This window comes from Varanus komodoensis, unplaced genomic scaffold (assembly GCF_004798865.1).
Source record: "Varanus komodoensis strain SLA01 unplaced genomic scaffold, ASM479886v1 scaffold1, whole genome shotgun sequence".
Lineage (NCBI taxonomy): Eukaryota > Metazoa > Chordata > Lepidosauria > Squamata > Varanidae > Varanus > Varanus komodoensis.
The window spans coordinates 101,595,212-101,619,626 of record NW_025335268.1 but is presented as its reverse complement, the minus strand read 5'-3'; the positions used below and the strand labels follow the sequence as shown (position 1 = coordinate 101,619,626).

General features: G+C 39.0%; 1 protein-coding gene across 10 annotated transcripts in view; it reads right to left on the bottom strand.

The window, feature by feature from the left end:
* Positions 1 to 8,678: 8,678 nt before the first annotated feature.
* Positions 8,679 to 24,415, bottom strand: part of ADD3 (adducin 3) — a 123,560-nt gene continuing 107,823 nt past the window's right edge. For 8 of the 10 annotated variants that reach the window (XM_044438372.1, XM_044438398.1, XM_044438381.1 and 5 more), the window contains 9 exons: positions 23,018 to 23,161; positions 22,835 to 22,933; positions 22,303 to 22,476; positions 20,661 to 20,918; positions 16,711 to 16,830; positions 15,169 to 15,258; positions 13,941 to 14,064; positions 12,199 to 12,294; positions 8,679 to 11,480 (listed from right to left, as the gene is read on the bottom strand). In XM_044438372.1, coding sequence (XP_044294307.1) covers positions 11,185 to 11,480; positions 12,199 to 12,294; positions 13,941 to 14,064; positions 15,169 to 15,258; positions 16,711 to 16,830; positions 20,661 to 20,918; positions 22,303 to 22,476; positions 22,835 to 22,933; positions 23,018 to 23,161 — 1,401 coding nt within the window. In that variant the 3' untranslated portion in view covers positions 8,679 to 11,184. Of the gene's footprint in view, positions 11,481 to 12,198; positions 12,295 to 12,707; positions 12,723 to 13,940; positions 14,065 to 15,168; positions 15,259 to 16,710; positions 16,831 to 20,660; positions 20,919 to 22,302; positions 22,477 to 22,834; positions 22,934 to 23,017; positions 23,162 to 24,415 lie in introns of all 10 variants that reach the window. The other 2 variants (XM_044438414.1, XM_044438406.1) reach the window with 2 other exon arrangements.

Below are 24,415 nucleotides of genomic sequence, written 5' to 3'. Positions count from 1 at the left end.
GAAGCTGCCTCATATCCTGACAGTGAGAAAGTACTTTTATTGAGGAAGGGAGCCCACGGAGGGTGTCATGCCAATATGCCCTCAAAAACCTGGAGTCAGCACTGCCAGTATATTCTTTCATAGTTCACAGTAACAAAAATGGATAGGCAGTTTTTTCTACCTGACTGGCTGTCCAATATTGTCACTTGCCTTCTTGCTTCTTAATAGCTGTCCTGTGTTAAGGCAAGACAGAAGTGTAAAGAAATAGGTGATGACATGAGGCAAAGTCTGTAGCTAGAGTAACACGCATTCAGCAAATATGCATAATTCTCTTCAGAGGCAAGTCTCTGCTCATTTATATAGGAAAGGCCTACAACTCCCATCATGCCCCATCCCCATCTGGCTGGGGTATGCTGGGGAATTGTAGCAGGTTTCCTGTATGAACATACGGAGGACTACACCCTTAACTAGCAAAAGTAAGAGACTAAGGTTTCTGTTTGTGTAGTTTGTTTTTCTTTGTTCCAGAATTGGGTTTCTTTTCAGGAAAAGGTTCTGTTGACTTAAGAAACATTAAAAAATCCAGCTGAAGTTTAGCAAAGTCCTTGCTCAGCAGAGTCCAAATGTACTTGTGTGCCAAAACATACGTTACCGCAGGAATCCAAGATCTAGGTCAGAGATTCAGCCTTCAAAACATATCTCCAGTGGGAGAGCCCATGAACTAAAGACTGAAGAAGTCAGTAACATAGGGGCAAATGTGGCAGGAAATTCCCCATTTTCATCCCAACTGTTTTCAGTTCGGCCGGTGAAATGGATGGATAGATTCTACCTGATACGACCAGCTACTGCACGAGAAAGTCCAGAGTGTTCTTTTTAAGCTCTAGAAGATTTAACAATCCCTTTCAACAGCACTGGCAGCCTGGGGAGTGTGTGTGGGGGGCGGGGGGGGGGGAGGTAAAGTTCAGCCAGGCTGAGACTAGCGTGTTAGCCACAGAAACTGTTAGACCAAGAAGCAATTTGAATGAAAAGCTTTTGTGGATACCCCAGCAGGCCATTCAACACCTAATTGTTTTTATCATTTTTCCATACTTGACAGCCATTTTCACACATTTATAAGAAAGAGCCCTCTCTTCCCATTTCCCCCCTTTTTTAGTCTAAAGAGGGGGGAACCCCATAATTAGTAGTAATGGCACTAAAGATCTATTCTGGTATAGAAGGCCTTTTGTACAAGCAACTTTGCATAGGCGTGCATATATTTGGCACATGTTTTCACTGCTCTGAATAATAGCCCATGTCCACAGAGCTGGCACATGATTTGGAAAGCTGGGATGCATGTAAAGAGAGAGTTGTCTTGGCTGGGATGCTGAGGGTCAGCCGGGACAATTAGGCTGCTCTAGAGGTTGTCTGGTTAACTGTTTTAAAAGCACTTCAGAGAGACAGAAAGTGGTGGGTGGGCTTGGTTCTAAATCAAAGTTGTATCTGCATAAACCAGCATAAACTGCATAAATATGAAGCAGTATGGAAGCCGCGTAAGTGGGCTCCCTGTGCAGAAGGAGGCCAATTTTTCTGGTTTGGGATTCCTAATAGTTTGTCCTGGGCATGGCAACAGGTTCATGATAGCTCCAGGGAGCATTTACTCACTGGTCCCAAGCTCTTGTGTCTTTTCTGACATGCACATGATGTAGATTCAGGCATGCCATCCCCCATGAGCAACAACCCACATGGAGCCATGTGCTAGATCCTTGCACACATCATGGCAGAAACACACAACTGGCTGGCCGTGGGCTCAGAAGCCAGCAGTGCTTGGGGAGTCCTTGAGCAAGATGGGCTTGCTCCCACTTGCTTGCTTGAGCTCAGTTGACAGCAGCAATGGAACGGGCCTGGTGGCATGATTTAATGGTGGCAGGGGATGCATAAGGAGAAGGGCGATCAGGGTGCAGGGGAAGGGTGCAAGGGAGACTGTTACTGCTGGGCAGCTCTGCCTACTGGAACGGCTGCAGTGTGGCCCCAAAGACCAGGTGGTGCAGGAGCTGAAATGTGCAACTGGGACTTGGGGTACCTGGGTTCTAGTTCACACCTCAGCCATGCAGCTCACTGGTAACTTTCAGCCAGTCACTGACTCTGAGCCTAACCTGCTCAGGGGCTCTTGTAACGCTAAAGAGGAGAGGAGGCAGGATCATTTTGCATTCCTTGGTGGAAAAGGTGGGATGCAAATAAGCAAACAAAGGGAGGCTGCTGCTTGAGCCATTCCAGGGAAAAGCTGGAATGTTAGTGTCACTAGGGCAGGGCAGCCTTCTCCAGCCTGCTGTGCTTCAGATGTTTTAAACTTTAGTTCTCTTGGCCACCCTCCAAGGCCACTGGGAAACACGGGAGTTGCAGCGCAACAGATCTGGAGACTGCGGTTTCAGGGAAAGCTGGAGCAGGGCCTCCTAAGCAAATGAGGCAAGTGCTTCTGGAGACGGCTATGCCTCAACTTAGAAGAAATACTGTTGGAAAAAATCCCATGTAAAGTGGAAATGAAACATAATTAGACTCTCTTGATCTTCAGCTAGTGTTCTAGACAACATACTTACAAAATAGCGACTTGGTCACATTGCGCAACTTAAGGAGACCAAATTAAACAATTCAGTACTTCCAGCTTGCACCCAGTCACTGGATTCATTTGACATAAACACATGTATTAGCATAGTCAACTGTTTCCATGTGTTTAGGCCATCTTCCTCTCCACTAGTTTGCAGATTGGATAATTCTAAAATAAGTATTTGTCTTTCAGAGAATTAGGGGAAAGCATTCTGTGTAGTATGGGCACTGTATAGAGGGCAGATACAGGCAGTCCCTGGGTTATGTACAAGTTTCATTCCTGAGAAAACGGAAATTCATCTTTAAGTTGAATTTATCTGTAAGTCAGATCATGTATAGTCAGCCCTCCACATTTGTGGGGGTTAGGGATGCAGGAGCCCTGTGAAAGTGGAAAGACCATGAGTATCTCTAGCTCCTGCCCCACCCAGGGACCTCCTCTTTGCAGCAAGGAAATGCCAGAGAAATTTCCTGCGAAGAGGAGCAGGGAGGCCTCCCTCTCTCTTTGGTGATGATGATTTTCCATAGTAATTCTTTTAAGTTAATAGGGTATTCATAACTTGAACGTTTGTAACTCAGGGACTACTTGCATTAAAACCACCCCTTCGAGCAAGAAAACAAGTGCTTTGTCCAGAGAGATTTTATGATCTGTGCTGAGGACAGCTATGTCTAACCTTTGCTTTCACATGACATACACCTTGCAGAGAAAATGCTGGTCTGGGGAATAAATCAAATGGTATCAGTCAGGTGGTTGGGTGTGGGAGGCAGAATTTCTGTGGTCATGAGGAAACCAAAATAAAACTGAATGTGTTTTCCTGTGGCATTATTTTGCCAGTGCAGACTTACTGTGAATAGGACTCACAGCTGAGCACTAGGGTAAACAAGTACCTTATCTACAGTACCAGTGTCTGCTGTGTCAGTTCCAGTGTCAGCAATTGGACACTCACCCCAAGTGAGAGACATCCATGAAAACTGTAACCATGACCTCTTTTCCTTAACCGTGTTATGGCGTCACTGTTCTATGTTAAGTGAAACTTGGGCTCCTGCCAACTTAATGCAGTGAAAGGGAAGGCTATAAAGCCAGTGCTGGCATTGATCCTCAAGGGGACTCATTTAAAGGGCTACTTTATGCTTAAGCATAAAGATCTAAAGAGGTGGGGTGAGATACATTTCCCTACCTTGCGTTTTTCTTTTCTCAACCTTAGTTGACCCATGGAACATTGAAAAGGAAGGGAATTAATCACTCCAGGCTGCAATGACGAGGAAAGGTTTGGTTTACTGATACCCTCCATCTCCATCTTCTGCTTAAGCTTTGGCATTTTAGATGGAATCCCCCAGACACGGATCCTTGTTGTCGATGTGAATCATCTCTCCCAAGCAATCAATGGCTGCCTACCCTATAGTGATCTTTACCGAGTTATCAGACACCTTGCTTGCCATCCCTTGTTGTGCCAGCTTGTCTTCATCTTCTGGTCCCACTTCACATTTTTGGTGGTCCTTCGATTTGCAGACTGTTGCCTTGGCTGGCTTCTTGTCTCCTTGCTTAATCTCAGTCATTCACACTCCTGAGGGGGGATGCTAACTGGTGGTGAGCCCTCTTTATTCTGCCTGCCTTTTATTTCCCAATCCTTTGTTCTCCTCCCAGGGACTGTAAACTACAACCCAGGACTGCCTGACTCAGAAGCATCAGATCTCTTGAACAGGGTTCTGAAATACATCCTTTCTTCATTCTATTTAAATTAGATCTGGGGACTTAGTTTAAGCCATGGGCAACTTGACTCACACCAGAATTTTGAAAGTTGACTCACCTCTGGGATTTAGCATATTATGCCTAAGTGCACATGTCCAGCACAGTGCTTCTTCCCTCTTAGCACCCATCTTTTCCAAACATCCAGAGTGCAGCTCAAAATGGCTCAGACCAATGCAGCTTGCCCCACTAGGAAAAGATATTGAGATGATGCTCATCATTTGGTTCATTTTGTTCTGGGTCTGACACGCAGTGTCTAAAGAAATAATTGAGGGACATTGATTGGTCCCTAGATTGGTTATTGTGATATCTGAACCCAGAATATTGGGTTGTTTGGGGAGAAAAAACCCAACTGAAGAACAAATTGTGGGTGTTAAATCTGGATTGTCATTACCTCAACAACCTAAAATTCTGAGTTTGGATGCCACAAAAAGCAACTCAGGAATGGAATATCTGTAGTTTAGCTTAGTGAGAGTAGGCAATCACTTGGGAGGCAGTGCGCTCATGCACTCCTACTGGTTCATAACTACCCAAGGCTTTAAAAAAAAAAGTTAAATAAACTTTGTGTAGTTGTGAGGTGTGAATTGGGTCATGAAGTTTCATGCTTTATTATTCATCTTTTCATTTTAATTAGTTACTGTGTTGTTATAATACATGCTTCCTTTCTGTTGTCTGCATTTTCAACTCTATTTCAAAAAAAAAATGCCATTGTTGTCTCCAAACTGACTTGCTTTAGCCAAGAAATAGTACCTGAAGTCTCTCTAATCGGTAACAAAATTTGTGGTTAAAGCTATCAGCATGAACATGAATGCAAACAAATTATCAGGCTTATAATTTGTGCACTTTTGCTTAAAGGTTCCACCTGTAGAAATACTATGCATTTGCTATGGTCAAAAAAGAATAAAAGGTTCAGATTTCAAGAAGCTCCTACCCAACCTACTGAACCTGCTGAAATGTGGAACAAAGCCTTACCAGAACAGTTCACAGGCAGGACTGCACACAAATCTACACTGTCCAATCCACCCGTGTTTTCAGGAGAACAGTCAGAACCTTCATTAAGGATCACATAATTCTTTTGTAAAAAATAGCATCCACAAAGGTTTTGGTTTTTCAATACTGCAGTAAGCCATGATAGAGAACATATAAGATGCGAAGCTTGATCCTCAGCATCTCCAGGTAGGCCTAGGAAAACATCCTGCCAGGAAATCAGGAATCAGTGTTGACAATGGTTTGAATCAATGGGAGGCAACTTTCTATATTCCTAATAATTCTGAACTCCCTAAAAAGTAGCATGGAACAGGATCCATCATTCTCTCTTTCACACAGAAGGAGCATGTTTGGCTACTATTGCATCTTGCTTTGCTTTACAAATTAATGTATTTTGATCACGCAAAATCTTGGGGAATGAAAAGGATAGGAGTCAGCTTGGGAGTGGAAAACCTATTAATTAGAGTTTCCTACTGCAGACACCTGATTTCAAATGGTGCAGACAAATGCAAAAGGATGTGTTAGCTATAAAATTAGTTGCATTGTCATACTAATAATTAAGATAAAGATGATAGAACTCACTGAAATGTTGTAATTCACTAGCGGGATGGCCATCTTAAGCCTGTTGCAGCAAAGAAAGTTGTTGTGCAAAGCAATGTTTGAATCACTGGTCTTTTTGCCTGTTGACACAACCTGTGCCAGGTAATACACCCTGCCATTACCTAGTCAGCAGAACCATTAGCAGGTATGTTGGCCTGCCATTTCACATAATGGTTTCATAAAACTGTTACGTGTATGGGTTTGACAGTGAAATCCTATTTATCTCTACTCAGGGTCCCCACTGAGTTCAATGAAATTTACGTTCAGGTAAGTGTATTGCAGCCCAAGTAATACTGGCCTAGCAATCTTGGATCTCTTTCTGTGTCTTTACACTTAATACTAAAAAAGTAGCACATACCCATACAAACTTGCACACCAAGCTGTTTTATTACTGTTATTCTTGTTCAATACAGGAATATTGTTTGCCAAATGTACTTATAGAATGATTTTTTTTTGAAGTAAGATCCTCAGATGTGATCTTACATGCTATATATTATCAAGAGAAAATTATACTTTTGGCATTGTATACACATCCTTTTTTGATACCTGAATGATAGCAAATCATTGTAATGCAATCTGAGCGATCATAGATGGCTTCTGTGCTATTTGGGCAACTTGTAAAAATGTTTGGGTTCTGCTTGTGCTGCCTTATTAGGAGGTTGAAGCTGCTATAGACACATCCATTCTTGAACCCTCCAGCTCCAGGCCAATCCTATTGTTGTATAATGACCCTGCTTTTTAAATCACATTGTTTTTATAATGTAAGGCCTAGTAGTTTGATGTGAAATCTACACATGTATCTGTCCTACTGTATGTTGACTTCTTGATGGTCTTGCTGTTGTGTGCTTCAAGATGTCATCTTGTCTCCAAAGCTATTTATTATCTATAAGAAGCCACTGGGTGTGGTCAGTAAAGGATTTGAGATGATGACACCCACATCTGTTTCTTCACTACAACTGAAACAGGAACTGGGCACAACCTATATTAGTACCTGGACACAATAGTGCAGCTGGATGAATAGTTAAGTTGAATCTGAATCGTAAGATGGCGGCATTGTAGGTAAGTAGTCCTTGGGTACAGGGGTTAAAGGTTACCAGGTTTGCATGGAGTTGCACTCCTGACAGAACAAGTTCATACCATGGGAACGGTTCTGGATCCACTGTCATGAGAGGTCCAAGTGATGTCAGTGACTAGACATGCTTGTATACCTGGGCAGGCATAGTCTGGCAACTATGATCCATTGCACTGGTAACCTTAAGAATAAATTATTGGGATGGATTACTGCAAGGTGCTTTGTAAGGTCCTGCCCTCTATGTGGGTTGTTTGAAAGTGGCAGCCACTGCAGAGTATGTGGCTGGCTTATGACTGGGGTGCCCTACCATATGTTAAGCCAAACTGGTTGCCAGGCTCCTACTGGGCTAGATTTCAAGTGTTGTTTGAAGGCACTAAACAACTTAGAACAAGGTTACTTCAAGGCAGCAATACAGGGCTGGGCTTTTTCTGCAGTGGTGGAAGCACTTTGATCCTTCCTCTTGTGGGTTCAACATTAGTATTTTTAAGTATTTACTAAAAATGCATCCTTTTACTTTAGTTTTCCCTAAGCAATGAGCTGTCATTGAATCAGTCTTTAGTTTCGTGCTGTTGTGTTATTTTCATTTGTAAACTGCTTTGGAATTTGTGCAAATGAGAAGCAGTAGAGCTAGTAACATAGCACCCTAACAAATTTGATTCTGAAATGGTTTACAATCACAGAAAAGCACATCACTTACATATGCACATATGTTATCACTGTGCATAGATGCTTACATGCTACAACTGCTACTGGTTTTCTAACACATGGATACTGCGAGTACATGCAATTAACTATGTATATGCAAGGCTGAAGTGGCCCTCAATCATCTACCCAAGAGAATAGCATTCTAAAAATAGGAATATTATGGTAACCAACACAGTTGGCAAAAGCTAGCATAATAATCTTAAAAGATTTTAAGGAAATGTGTGTGCATGGTAAGGGGAAAATCCTATGAGATAAACATTCCATTTCTGGGTTTCTAACTGAGCTGATAAACAGAGACGTCCAAAAAAGCCAGCTGTTCCCTTTCATATATTTGAAGTGCAGCTGGAATAATGCCCACAGAGTCTCCATGAAAATACTTTCTTTGAAAGCTGCTTGCTAATTATCTTTCAAGGGATTAATCCCACAAACATCAAAATAGGAAAGGGAGTTGTTGCCACCTAATGGTCAAAAGCTGCATTGCTTTGCACTGTAAAGATGGCTGTATGTTCACAGTAATTACTACACTGACAGTTTTCTCCTAAATTGTTAATGCCAGCTGAGAATATACACGCAACCATGAAGCAGTCTTTGTGGGACATGGATGAATTATGATAAATACAGCTGAGTTAATCTGAATGCAGCACAGCTGCAGTTTCCCCTTTCTAAGTCTTCAGCAGATGCTACCTGGAATTTTAAAGTTTTGTTGTTGCAACAGTGAATCTAGAGACCTGACTACATACATGTATTATTTGAAGATTCTGTCCTAGAGCCTATGCACAATGTGATCACACTTTTCTAGAGCTTCTGAAAACAAAACAAGGTAGTGAAATTGCAACTCTGTGTTTGCCACATTGTAACTTCTGATTCATTCTCTTTAAAAATAAAAATAGAGCTCTGATTACCTATTTACTCAAAGACTGCTGGATGCCACAGCATGTGGCTATTTTAAGGATTGCCCATTACACACTCCTGTGTTGAGGAGTGCAGTGAAAAACAGGGAGCTTCCAAAATCCATCTATTTAAAATACTGTTTATTTGTTGATTTAACATTAATTAGCATTACATCTATGAGCAATTTCCAACAACATTTATATATCTTTTTCCACAGGACACTGAGTTGGCTGGCTCATTCTTTATGCCAAAGCAAGTAAATAGAGGCATTAGCAAAAAAAGGTGCAAATAGTTCACGGTTGCAGTTTTTAAAAAATATTTATGCACATTGCATTCATTTAGATACATTTTTAAAAGTTATGAAAAGCATAGTTCACAGGTTACTGTTTCTACATATGTTGTAATACAACACAAAAAATGTAGAACATAAAGTTAAACAACTTAAAAGAGTCGCACTATGTTTTTTTTTTTTTAAAGAACACACTGATTCCAGTATTTTGAGATACCTGGATATCATTCCAGAGTCACTCCAGCGCTGCATTGTCACACTTACACAGTCACAGCTAACCAGCCCTGTAACATGCTATAGTAATTTTTGCATGCCAAACCACGCCCCAGCCATATTTAACAATCTATATACGGTATATATTTGAACTAGAAATCTGGGAGTCACATTGATACTTGAGGAATATTTGCTCTTGTGGCTATTGATGTACAAAGGCTAGTTTCAAAGGCCCTAGGTTCATTTCATATTTAGTGTGTATTTACAGGTGTCTTTGTGTTGCTTTGTTTTAAGTCTGAAGCAAAATAAAACTACCAACAAAGAGAAACAAGTGGCAGGATCAACACATACAGTGCTAGTCTAATTGGTTCTACAATTCTTTGAGAAGGCAAAACTCAGATTAAAATGTTCCTATTTAAATCTATTACGACAAAGGGGAAAAGTGTGGCACTTCATATATGAAATTGGTATACATTATTTTACCATTTTAAAATATGAAATTGCTGTTCAATTTAATAAAAATACCCCCAAATTCATACCATATATTTTATGAAAAATAACCCACAAACTACTACTCTTTACCTCCACCACTTTAGTCTTTCCATTTCACTTTCCCATTTTCAGTTTTGGCTCCTTCATTTGGTCATGGGCCTTTCCAGTCGATCAGTTCATAGTACAACATATATGTAGTTGCTTCTGCTTTGTTTCATGGGATCAAACCTCCATCCCTCAAGGAAGCACAACTGTTGCGGGGATATTGCATTGTACTTAGATTCAGATGGCACTATACTGTCACTTCAGCACAGATGTTCCTTCCCTAGCTAGTGGGAGCATTGCCACTTGGGAATGTTGTCCAGAATGTGGCTGCACGAGCACAACAGGTTCAAGCAGTGCCCAGGGTGCACTGCTGATCAGCAACCCGACTGGCCATTTGGGGACCCTAGCACCCATGTTTTTCCTGTAAGGAGGGAACCTGAAACTAAGCCTCTCAGGCAAAGGGTGGAAACAGCCCTTCTGATTTTAACTTGACCAGCAAGTTCCCAAGACTTTGCCTTGAGACTTTAGCTGGACTTGCTAGATTAAACCAGTCAAGCTAAAATTGAGCTAGGGCCTGTTCTGAACTGATCTCCTGGATAGGCTGTATGTCAGGAAGATTATTTTTCTTCATACAATAGCAATACCATGAGAAAAAAATATAGTAAGATTTAAACCTGAATCCAGATAAATTTGTATGCTTTCAACGTCTGGTATCAGAAATTCTGGATTCCTGAATTATCTTTAAGTATACTCTACACCAAGCATCCTTAAATATGTTCTACTGTTAAATGCTTGGTTTGCATGCCTATAATATTTTATACTGAGTGGTATACAAAAATTTCAACATATAAAATTCTTTTTCTGTTTTGCCATAATTAAACTAAGTTATCAATGTTAAGCGTATAAAATCCCCTTTATTGAAAAATAAGGGCTTTCTCCCTGCCCCCCAACTGATAGAATAAAAAAAGTTTTCAAAAATTATATCTTACTAAAATGAAATATTTGGCAAAAGTTATTGTTGATGAATGTAATCTTACAGAGTGTGTAAAATTCCAAATGCAGTTCCTTTTACAGGTTTCCCTCTAATATTATGTGCCAGTGTATAATAAATGACCTACTTTTGAAAAAGTTATAGTGAGAAGCACCCTCTGAGGCAGGGATAAAACAAATGCTATGGCCAAGATCACAATACAGAGAAGTATCATCCAATTATACAGTGAGGCAGTAGATTAATAAAGAAACATCTGATAACTCAACAGCTACTTTAGTGAAACTGTGCTGAACATTTTCTAATCAAGAAAAGTCTCCATGTGTAACTTGCTACCATAAGGGTATCTGAAATCACTATAGTGCTATGTTGGAACACCTGCCAGTGTAAGTCTGTGGTGGAACTATTCCATATTTCAAACCCTTATAGTAATTCTTATTCATACTAATTAAGAGATGAATTCTTCGTTTAAGTAACAAACTTTTTCTATTATTTTTTCCAGTTCTGTTCTTAGGTTAAGGCCCAGTTTCCTGCACAACCCTACCTAACTTGACCATGTTAATGGCTGACTAAAAAGTGGGTTTGAAATGCGCAATGTCGCCTCAGGCTTCTACTTTTTCCTTCTTTTTGTTCTTTTTCAGAAAAGATGGAGTGCGGAATTTCTTCTTTTTCTTTGATGGTGATTTGGAAGGAGAGCCTTCAGGGGACAGGGCCTCCTCAATCTTTTCAGAGATCTTAATTGTAATCTCTACATTCTCTACAGTACTAGTGGTTAACTGGCTAACTCTTTGTGCAAGATCTTCTTCCACATCATGTGCATCATCTTTACCATTCATCACTACAGCTGGGAGATCCAGGGAGATGAGGCTTGCATCTTGTAGGTAATCATCATCATTTTCTGGAGAAAGAAAAGGGGGACGTATTTTACTCTTTGTTGTGTTGAAGATTATACAGTAATTCTACAAATGTGGGACCTTGAGAGTATATCCAATAAAGTTTGTATTTGGGGCTGGTCTCCCTCCCCAGCTCCAACAAACCCCACAAAACTGCTCAATTTCTTCCTTTCCATCATTTAAAACAAATAAGGAATTTAATTCATGAGCAATATTAATTGTCAGACACCCAGATCCACATTTTTAACTAATCCTGCATGCAATTAGACATATATAAACCATATTTCTGATTAGAATGTGATGCAGTGACAAACCCTTAGAGCAACATCATGGCCTGTTATGTTAGCCTGGTATTCTAGATCAATGTACACACATCAAGCGGAGAAAAATGTGGATGCTTTCCTCCATGAAAGATGCAAACACAAATTGGTGCCAGAACAATATATCAATTGATGCTGAAAATGTCTGTAAGTGACCTGTTCTGAAATATGAATGAGATTACAGCCAAGTTTTCTCCAATAATCCGTATGGAGAAGACACTGGAACTCTTTGTTACGATAAATCCAGAAAGATTCTTAAATGCTATCAGAAACAAATTCCAGCATTCACATATTGGAAAGGCTACTAGATTTTCCTTGCCTGAACTAAAGACTTAAAAATAATAGTTGGCCAGGAAGGATATAACAGGTGCATGACATTGCACAGGATGTTTACAATGTATACCTTCTACTTTGTCAGGGACATTTTGTGGGGACTGAGTTTGAGAGTTAATTTGTGAAACAGATGACCCATCATCTGAGAATAATTCCTGATCAGCATCTGCAGGACAAGAGCTTGAGTTAGTAAAGCCATGCCAAAATAAATGGAACACAAAAAGATCAGTATGTTAGTGCATACACAACATAAGCAACTTGGCTAGCACTGACCTAATCATGCTCATCTTTTAAAAGAATTGTATTATCCTCTTACCATATTAGCACTCTATGATTATTAAATACATAACACAAAAATGGCTCCAAATATTTAGAAGAAAGCATACCATGAGAATATACTTTGACTTAACTATAAAACCATAACTATATTTAAAAAGACAGAACACTATGCAGGGTTAGGGCTGGAAAAACTAGTATTAAGCAATAGAAAATTAGTAATTCTTGCTTTATTAAAGATCCTTATCAGATGTTTTGAATGAAGATGGGTGAAAAAGGTTGTTGAAATACAGTATTTTTTACCTTTGAATCTTTATGCTTTCAAAAATAAGAAAGTGGCAAGTTAGAAGATTGCTAGCTGTAATACTGTGATCACAGGCAACAGAACATACTATTGTCAGACTATTTTGCTAGAAAAAATGATGATTTAAGAAGTCTTACCTTTTAGTAAGCAAATTGCACTGCTGAACAAATCTGGTAATAATCTCTCATTTCCTTTAGCTAATATATAATACTTTATTTTCTAATAAAGACTGACAGACTCTTATATTAGTAACAAGGAAAAGCAATACAACTGTACAACAGATGCCATCAAATGTACTGTATCCTAACCCTAACCCCCTTCATAAAATTTAACAAGTACTCATTTTTATTCTGAGATTTCAAGATTCTGAGATGCATGTTCCAAGAACTTGGAAGTGAAGGATAAATGAAGGATGAGAAGTCCCGGCTTGGTCAAGAAACCCTTTTATTTTTTAGAGAACAGGGAGATGTTTTCATCCTTGATTCCAGTGGGAAATGTATAAAGAGGAGGGCAACAACAGAATTTTGTGGAGGGTGCGAATAAATGATGGAAGTAATAGCAGCCAGGATTTCAGAAGAAATATGGAGGGCTTACAAGGTGGCCATGCTGTAGTAATATTGTACAGAAAGGCAGGTTAAGGTAAAGAGATTGTAGTAGATTTCTTTAATTTTATTACTGAAACATCTTGACATAAGGCATGTGTTTGTGTGAGAACAATAGGCTTTAGGACAGATACATATAGGACAACAGATACATTGAAGTATTATTCAAGTTTCAGTAATGGTTCTTCTTAAGTTATATAATGATACATCTCTCTGTTATCCTAGGCACCAAGTGCAGATTCCTCTTTGAGTTAGAAATCACATCTATTAATTTCAGCTTTTTAATCTCCATTCATCTAAGAAGACTTTAAGGTTGCATAAGGTTCAAGATTTTATTGTCACAATAAATGTAGCAGGAGAACAAGGCCCTTCATGAACACTAGTAACCCTCAGTTTGGAAGCACCCTAAGACTCCTAACAAGAATGAGTGTTATTTCTTAAATATAAACAAGTGAAGACTTTTAAAAGTGGAGTTACTGAGGTGGTGGTGGTGGCGGCAGCTGCTACTGCTACTAATAATAATGATAATAGCTTTAGTTTATGAATTGAAAACATTCACAATTCATTTCAATTATGTTAATTCAAACTTACTCCACTCAACTGAAGTGTTCAGGTAATCAGAATACTTACCCTCTACTCCTTGTTGCTTGCGTTCGATTGTCCGCTTGTACTCTTCCAGTTCCTTTTCTGTGAGATGACTGAATGGATTGGGAGGTGCTGGTGGGGCATGCTCATCTTCTTCAAACTGCATGGGCTACAAGAGAAAATTGAACAAATTAAGAAATAGACAGCAATTCCTCAAAACAAGCACACTAAATAGTGTTGAAATCTTCATATACATTATAACATTCCTTAAAACAAGAATCTGAGTGTTGATGCAGTTGAAAAGCAACTACCAGTACTCAAATTATGTTAACATACACTTAACGACTAAGTACACTGAGAAGTACTTCATTTTATCTTTTCTGAATCTCCCACCATTTAGTTTCACTGGATGTCTCCAGGTTCTTTCATTCACATTCTCTACACTATCCCTATTTTAGATCTCTAGCATGTCTCCTTTGTTGTTTGACCTTGATCCTTTGGTTGTTTGTTTCTGCTCTTTTATTCTCTCTATAATGAGATTTGTAACTGGAGCTGTAAACAGTATTCCATGTGCAGCTTAACCTTAGATTTGTATAAATCAATATAATGGGGCAGTTTAAAAAAAATCCTTTCCTAGCCATCCTCAACCTGGAATTCATCTTTTTCATGCACTAGGTTGACATTTTCCCCAAGCTCTCCAAGGGGACATTTTCCCCAAGATTCCTTTCCTGATCAGTCACTCCTATGTCAGAATCTATCAGTATATATATGAAAATGGGATGTATTTGCTCCAGTTTGCATCATTTTACCCTTGCTTTCATTGAATTGCATTTGCCATTTTGATTTCCTTCTCATTTGGAGAGATCTCTTTGGAGCTCTTCATTTCTTTTTTTTGTTTTAACCATGCCAAATAATGGCACCATCAACAAACTTTGCTATTTCAAGAATATACAGAAGAGTGCTTTCATTAGCCCAGTGTAACAACTTTAAATCAAAACAAACTTTAATTATGAAGAGCAACTTGCTGGTCTGAGAAAGTTTGCTCAGCTTTCCTAGTCATTGTCTACCTGATCGGAATTAAGAAAGCAGAATGCGAAGAGTAATTTGTACTCTATTCTGCAAGTGGCCATTTGTACCCTACTTCTCCTTTGTCTGAACAGGCTTAAAGAAACAATGAGAAAGGGTCCCATGCAGATGCAACAAAACTTCATGTTTACATGCTGACTATGCTTCAAAAGTTTTTTTCCCTCACTTGGACAATGGATAGACTTACAGCACTGGGCTTTTTATCCACCACTATTCCTGCAAGCAGCTGAGACTGTGGACCAGCAGTCTTTAAGTCATACCGATTTTGCTCTCGAATCTGGAAACAAAAACAAAGGCATCATGTTTTGAAAGCATCAGTTCTCTCTACTCCACAGACACACTGAAATATAAGGAATTCCTGACTTGATATGAGGCATAGGAAGCAGATACTAGAACTAATCTATCACCCTACTGTTAATGCTTTTATTCTGAACAATCTAGAGTGCTTGCAGTTCCTTAAACATGACAATATAGTATTTTTGCTTGAACATGCATTTGAAATATTATCTATATATAAACATACAGAGATATGTTTATATATATATATATATATATATATATATATATATATATATATAGATATAGATATAGATATATAGATAGATAGATAATATATAACCTGAGTTATTAGACTTTGTTTCCACACATTTATATATCTGGATCAAGGGTACTAAATTTGAAAAAACAGTGAATTGTTATGCAAGGCAAGACATATATAGTATATTATCAGTCTTGCATATCATCTGCCTCAGACCATCTACACAGCCTCAAGCCCACCCTACTTTGACCTAGCTTGAATCACAAACTGACATTAAGCATTTTCATTTGTGAACTACAGTTCTGCTGATTCTGTTGCTAATAGAGCATTTGAAAATCCAGACAGAACCTATCTAACAACAATATTCTTCATCTTCTATTGCAGCTATCCTGAGTTCAAAGTTCTGCGGTACACAGCTAATGAATAGAACACAGCTCTTCACTTTGACAGTCTGCCTGCAAAAGCTGGGTATCTAGAAAGGACAATACTATTATAAATGGATGTCTGGATGAAACTCTTGCATTGATGCTTTCCAAGAAAGAGAGCAATATCTTCTGAACCAAGTAGACTCCCTCAGGATAGTGCCTTAGCCCTTTGATCACTAGCAGATGTGAAGTCAGAAATTCCCAGACCTTTTAGATGAACCATCATGTATCTGGCAGAACAATCATTTCCTAGGGTGGAGCTTGAATTTGTATGAAAAATCAAAGAAAGCATTGAGGACAAAAAGCAGCCAGCAGTCTGTGCTTACAAAGAATCTCTTGTCATTATTTCTCATTGCCATTGTTAAATACCCTAGCTGACCAAGAACCAACTAGGCAGAAAACAGCAGGATTCAGGCTACCAGGGTAGACCACCACTGGTGGAAAATATCTAGCTCTTCATTGAAAAATGAATAAAAGAAGGAAAGTCCAAAACAGCATAATGTTAAGGGCAACATGGAAGAAAATATCAACTTAAATACTCTTCTTTACAATCAGAATAGGCACTTTTGATGCAGCTTGAACAATTAACCAGAATAAAATTACCCAGAATAAAACTACAGAAAATTTTAGCAAATACTAAACACTGCTGTACTCCAAGGCTGCTTTCAAACTACCAGTAAAACTAATGGTTTTTAATGCTATTTAGACAAGCAGGATAATTTAAACATGAAGAAAATGAGAAATAGCTCCATGAATTTGGCCATACCCGATTCCTCTTTTCCAATACATCACTTGGATTTGTATTCAGAGGAACAAACTGGTTTGGATCTTCAATTTTGATCGGAGTTCCTCCACTAATCTTAGATGAGTCTTCAGCTTTGATCCACTTGGGAAAGAAAAAAATGTGTTAAGAGATGTCAATAATAAAGAGGAGTGCATTTTTGGACAGAGATGGCTGTGGGCAGTTTTATGGAAAACAGTTTATATTCAACCAAGCAAACAGCCCACTAATTAGTTTTTGCCATGTAAAATAGCTTCTTGGTACATAATTACAAAGAAATATTAATAAGTACAATGGTCTTCTTGCTTGAATGCATTTTAGGTATTTTTAATTATCTGAAAAGTTTAGATATCAAAGTAACAAAGTTACTTTACTTGTAAGGACTCCACTGCCAAAATACTATTCTAATGAGAAAAATATGCAAAGTGTTTCTTGATTTATCACCCTGACAGCTTTTGCAATTAGGTACCTGCACTGTTCCTTTAAAATAGTACTTCTCATATTGTTGATTACTGAAAACTGATGATAAAAGCAACAAAAAGCATAGTTAAAGTTGTTAAACCACCAGCAGATGGAGCTGATTTTGAAATTGAAATGTATGCTGCAGCCAAATACATTAGACTTGCCTAGCATAATATTTATTTTTTATATAAACTCTCTGGGCAGTAGTGGGAGAGTGGAATCCTATCCTTGGGACAGTGTGGCAGAGATGTTTTCTTTGTATTGCAGCATCTTGCAAAAAGGACTCTACAGAAAAATATTGGTCTTGGATGCTAATTGTTCTCAGGAAACATAAGCTACCTTCTAGCTACTAGGAATACAGGAAATTAGGACCCTCTCCCAGCCTCACCATGAGATGCTAGGGGGTGAACTGGAGACTGCACTGCTAAGCTGTTTAAGACACAGAGGATGGGAAGAAAGATACACAGGTTTCTTCAATTAATTCCCTGCAGACCCAAAGATACTAGCATATGATCTGTGTATAAGAGATTCAGAGAAGAGGGGATAATTCGCTGCAACAGGGATAGCCTTGCTGTGAGGTGCCACGAGCACCACACTTCTTAAAGACCAAATGATGTGCTACCTATAAAAGAGTACATACATAGATTGGGTTTGGAAGACAAAGCAACTCATCATGGGTAATAAATGGGAAGGCTTACAATTTCTGATCTTCCCAAGCTCCTAGATTCTTGGTAAAGAGTGAAAAGTGTGAGGACACTTAGAAGAGTCAGACCCCACCAAAACAAACAAACCAACCTACCTATCTAGAGGGTTTTGCTCTGAATGCCATGATCTACTTGCCATTCCCTTTCAGGAGCAAAGATCACTCACAGTTTTGCTTCCCCTTTTGACAGCTGCCAAGATAGTGCAAAATTATATACATGTACACACCCCTATTTGGGTCAATGTCCATAGCTGGTGTCTGCTGTACTTTGACAACAGACACCTTTCAAGGCACTGGTCGCATGAGGTTTCTCATTTCTGAGCCATGATAAACTGCATCTCTGCACTTGTGCAAGTCTGACTTTTTAATGCATTACACTTCTATACAATAGCTGAAGCTCTCTGGAAAATTCACAACAAATATAATATGAAAAGTAAAAGTTTCAACTACAGTATAAAATAAAAGTGAAAGCCAGTGTGTTGCAGTGATTAAGAAAGGGGCTGGGATTCAGGAGGTCTGGGTTTTAGTGTCCATTCAGTCATGGAGCTTAATGGGTGACTCTGGGACAGTCACAGACTCTCAGCCCAACCTACCGCACATGGTTGTTGTTGTGAGGGTAAGACTGATAGGAGGAAATTATGTAAGCAACCTTGAGTTCTTTGAAAGCAAAAAAAAGGCAGGATATACATACAATGAAATAAATACATGCAAAAATAACATCAAGAAGCAATGCAACAATTCCAAATACAATGTAAGATTTTAGTCTTTCACAACTGAGAAAGACTAAAATTCCTGGAAAAAAGGAGGTCTTCACTTGGCACTAGAAAGGTTACAGTATAGGTAGCAGATGAACCTCTCTGTAAAGTTCAGAGAAGGCTCACTTCTTGGTAGCTACACATTAGACTTCCTGCAGGACCACCAAGGATGATCTTAGGGTCTGGGCAGGTATATATGGGAGCAGATAATCCTTCAGGTAATCTTGCCGCAAGCCATTTAGGCTCTGAATGTTAACAGTAGCACTTTGAGTCAGGTTCAGACATGGACTGGCTTTCAGCGCAGAAGGTAAAATACAGATCTAATATGTTAAAGTTGCCCAGTTCCTATTAGCAATCTTGCTGCCCTGGTTTGGACCACCTGAATCTTCTCAACCATTTTCAAAGGTAGTCCTATGTACATATAATGTATTGTCATAATCCAGCCAAAGATTAGCAGAGCACAGATAATTGTAGCTAGGCTATCCCTGTCTAAATAAGAGTAGAGGTGGTATATGAACCTAGGTTGATAAAAGGTGCTCCAAGCTACTGTGTACACCTGTGCCTCTAGTGAAAATACTGGATTCAAGAGCAACCACATACTACTTTACCTGATTCTTTAGCAGAAGCTCCAGAACAGTTTGAATATCATTCATCTGGGCAGAGAAACCACTGGAATGAGACTTAATGGCCTCTTATCCAAATTACTCTAATGCCCATACACTGATTCAGAACAGCCACTGGCTCACCTGCATTTGATTAAACCATGAGATCGAATCATAGAATCATAGAAGAGTAGAGTTGGAAGGGGCCATGAAGGCCATTGTGTCCAACCACCTGCTGTTGCAGGACACCAATTTACACTATCCCAATCAGATGGCTGTCCAGTTTCTTTTTCTGACTGTCTCTAGTGTGGAAGAGCCCACAACCTCTCTAGGCAACTGGCTCCACTATCATATTGCTCTGACATTGAGGAAAATTTTCCTGATATCTAGCCTGAAAAAGTGATGACACCTTAGCCCCTAATTCCAAATAACATCTCCCAGAGGTTTCATATAAATATTCAACAGCATGGCGGATAAAACTGAACCATGTGGTTACAGCATAACTGCCAATGCATTGATCAGTAATCTCTAAGCACCACCTTCTGAAAGTAGACATCTGTATAGGCAGAACCACTGCAGTGCTTCCATCTCCCAACCCAGACAGCCTTTCTAGAAGAATACATGGTCTATGGTATTGAAAGCTGCTGAGGTATCCAAGAAATTGACAAGGCATTATGAAATGATGTGCTTGGAACTGACTGGCAAGTACCTACTAAAGCACCTTACTAAGAAAGTAAATGTTGGCTACTGGCCTAGAGTTATTATCATCAGTTGGGTTAGGCTTTCTGTCTGTCTTTGAGAAGCTATTTCCTTTCAAGAGGCTAGAACTACCTCCTCTCTCAAGGGGGAATTTATGACCTCCTGCACCCAGCCTGATACCCCCTCCTCACTACAGGCAATGTCTTAAGAGGGTCCCCATCTTCGTAGAGGGGAAAGACTTCTGAGAGGCTAAACCTCCATAAGAAGTGATCCAACAGGATAGATGTCAAGTCCCACACTATCAGAGCACCATCTTTCTGCCCAGTTGGGAAAAGCTGTTGACATAAGGACAAAATTATCATAGAAACAGGAATTATATCTGTACTGATGGAAAGCATTCCATTATAAAATTGATTTAAAATATTGTATTCACTTTCTATTAACAAATATAAAGGCTAGAATCTTCTGGAGGTGCATGTGATTCCTCTAGAAATCAAGAAGATGTCATGGAGAACTGCAGCCAAAGTTTGCATTTGTGCTCACTGCTCTTTTCCTCAGGTGGGTTAGTTCTTCCAAAAATACAGCTATTAATGGACTCCTCACTGAATAATCATTAATACCACAATTTTACACAATTAATACCCAAATTTTTCAATAGAAGCCTATTCCCATCCTCTTTAAGATATACTATTAAAATCATTAGAAGCTGCTTACTGTTGTTTTAGTCCGGGGACTTGTTTCTCCATTCCGAGATTCTTCAGGAACATCTACTTTCAAATATGTATTTGGAGAGTTTAGCCATCTTGTCTTCTCCCGTTGCTGTTTCTGTGCTAGGAATTTGAGTGGCGAAATTGGAACTGGATCATCCTCAAAGGAAAAGGCAGTCACAGTTGCCGGGATCTCAACATCACTCTTGTGCCTGGGTTTTTCCCTCACTAGGGGTTGTCGATAAGCATAGCCTGTTCTGTAACCCTGTAGAAGAGGAGGTGGAATATTTATTTATTGTTTCTGGACATCACTAAAAGATTGGGCATAGAAAAAGCAACTGCCAGTTGAACATTTCATCAAGAATACATATACCACACGAAATGCTGAAAATATCATATAAACTGCCAGCATTAAACTTAGTCACTAAAAACAAAATGCCAAGATCCCCACCCACTAGAGAGAGGAGGGGTATTCTAGGACTTGCTCTCCGGCACTTCATCTCTTTGAAAATGATGTGCTCTCTAGTAAAGACACTTATACTATCACCTGTGAGCCATTATACAAGGTAGCTGTAGAATATTCTTGGTATGACAAGGTAACAGCTGCAGCATATACTTCTGATAATCCTTATGCTGAGAGGCCAAGGTTTCCAAAATAAGGAAGTGTGGAAGACATACAAGATTTTCTAATAGGTGTCTGACTATTCACAAAATATTGCTTCAACCTTTGTCAAATCGAGTGTCTCTTAATTTATCAAATCAAGATGGAGCCCAGTGCTGGTGGCTTCTACTCAGCACGTATTCTATTACAAATACATGCAAAAATGTACATACATGTGCAACTAAATTGCACATAGTGCTATCAGTGTGGGAAAAGCACAAAATGTGAAGTAGTGCCATTTATCAAGGAAATAAAAGTACATATTTTAAGCCAATAACAGGAGACTGAAGAACTGGCTTTTTTACTGCACCCTAAAGAATATGTGTGCTTTTCTATGCAGTAAAATCTTAGTCATATGTGCTGTTCATACACTAAGATACTCATCAGAGGTCCTTGTACAGGTTTCCCTGTAATCCAAGCTATTGGATGTCTAATGGGGGAAAGCATGGTAGTAAAGACAGTCTCTTTAGAGAACTGTCCCCCTGGGATGCACACCTAAATGACCCTGGCCTTGTGTTAGGTCTTTTAATTTTAATTTAATCCAGCTTAGTTTTTTTTGTATCTAGATATGTTGCTGTTCTCTTGTTTCTGGTTGTAGCAAGATATGTTGTTACTCTCTTGCTTTTGTTATTTTTGTGCTTATGTAGCACATATTTTTCAATGTGTATGCTTCTAACTGTTTTGTTGTTTTTAAGTTTTTCAAGCAAGTAACATTTGTCAAGAAGTGTTATTCAATGTTGAGGCATAATTCCTTGAATTATCACTCAATCATTCTGCAGTATTATGAAAACTGTACAATGCCACATCGATATAAGTAGTTATATATTGAATATTGAGTTAAGCTTACTTCACATGGACATTTTATTTTCAAATCTCAATTTACTGGGGATAAGGTGAGAGAAAGAAATGCTAGAATTTCTTAATGCACAACCTTAGAAAATAAATTCTTCAAAATATGAGAAGCTATAGATTAGACATATGCACACACCAGGTTGTCCAGCATCCTCATCACTGCTTCAAACTCTAGTTCTCCAACTTTCCACTTGAACTGAGAGGCCATATTGACTCCAACACCTGCTGCCACATCGTGTGTGAAAGGTTTATACTTCTGGAAGTCTAGGACAAGAAGATTGTCTATGCCGCCTACAGACAAGGCATGTACCTGTGATATAAATGACACAGTCATTTGCATTCTTACAAGTACTCCTTGAAGACTAAATTTGTAGCCTTCCTGAAAGAAAATATTTGTCATTATTGTTCCTGTAGAAACATTAAGACATATAAAAATGATAACCATCTTGTAAACTACAGTGATAACAAAACACTTTTGCATCATAGCACATTGTGATCTAGAAATATTAAACATAACCAGTTTTCCTTTCAACCCATGGCTTTCTCATACGTAGTTACTTAGCAGCATGCACTCTATCAGTGTCAACATTGACTAAGGATATTAGAAAGTGTAGCATGTACATAGTGCATTTGAAGCATCTGAAGCATTTAAATCACATCGCTCTCACCTGTGTTTCACAAGCTAATTGCACATTGTAGATGTAGTGGAAAGCCTCCTCTAACGTTTCTCCCAGTGCTACTACCCCATGGTTTCTCAAGACCAGCACCTAAGGAGCAGAGACATTCATAACTGGCAGAAACTGATCAGGTACTAGAAACCTTTAATAAAAATATTAAGTATGGTGGAATACCTTACAGCTTGGTCCAAGAACTTTCTGGAGTTGAATCTTCTCTTCTTGTTCATCTAGAGATCCTTGATAATTGTAATATGCAACTTCTCCCAGAATCAAAGCTTCCTGAGAGATAGGGAGTATACCACACTTCATGGAAGAAACCTATTTCAAAGAAATAACATTTCTAATGTTGAAGAAAATTGAAAACTGTAAAGTAGTAGAACAATTCATGCCCAGACAGACTTCCATCATGTTTGGGGAATCTTATGGATTTATTGCTAATACATGACTTTGAGGCAAATGTGGTCAAGAGGGATAGCTTCAGAACTGAATGGTGTGATTGACCAGTGGGTTCTAAACGAAGACAAGATTCCTCAAACACAGCCTGCGCATAGAGTTTTGAAGGCTAGCTAGGCTGCAAGGACTGCAGCATGCTGGATTGTCTAGATCAAGGACAGATTCTAGAAACAGGACAAGAAAGTTTATTCTTTCCTGACATTGTTATCTCTAAGCAGCTTGCATATGGTTACAACACTTTCCTGTTTTTTTAAAAAGCAGTTACTAATTCAAGGGAATTACAATTACAAGTAGTATATAGAAATAATACATTTTACAGATAAGCAACACACACAAACATGCTAAAAAGAGAGCTTTCTCAATGTGTGTTCATTAAAGATTCTTTGGTGACCTTTTTATTTCTCAGCTATGCTATACATGTAATTAGTTTCGTTGACATATTTTGACACATTAACCTGGATGAGCACAACATATTATGAAATGCGCTCCCCAGAGAGGTCCGCTTGGTGCCATCGTTATTTGTTTTTCTGCGCCAGGCCAAGACCTTTTTATTTAAATGTTATTTTAATTAATTGATGATTTAATTATTGGTTTTAAATTATTATGCCAGGATGTTTCCGTTTTTATGTATTTGAACTGACATTTGTTGGAAGCTGCCCCGAGGTATATGCGAATGGGGTGGCATACAAGAATTCCAACTAACTCACTAACTAACTAAATAAATGTGCTGCATTAATTTACATCAATATATGATCATGGTACACTTTGAATTAGATTTGTGTTGCATGAATTTCATCTTCATGTGTCATGCTTTGTGTCATGCTTATCAGATGTTAATAATACAAACTCTGAAAATGTAGTCACATTCATATTGGCATGAGTTATATCTAACACTGGAGTTCCATAAATCAGAATTTCTTTAGCTTTTTGGACCTGTGGGCACATTTGGGAGCTTGAAAAGCTGCTGTGGGCACCACTGCTGAATGGTTCCCACGGGATGGGAACTGTTACAGTTGCTGTTAGGGCCTGGCTACTCAAAAGAGGTGTGTGGAGTGAGTGGTGGGGAGTAATAACCAGGCTAGAGGATGGGAGGAAGCAGGAAATAGCAGGTAAAAGGGT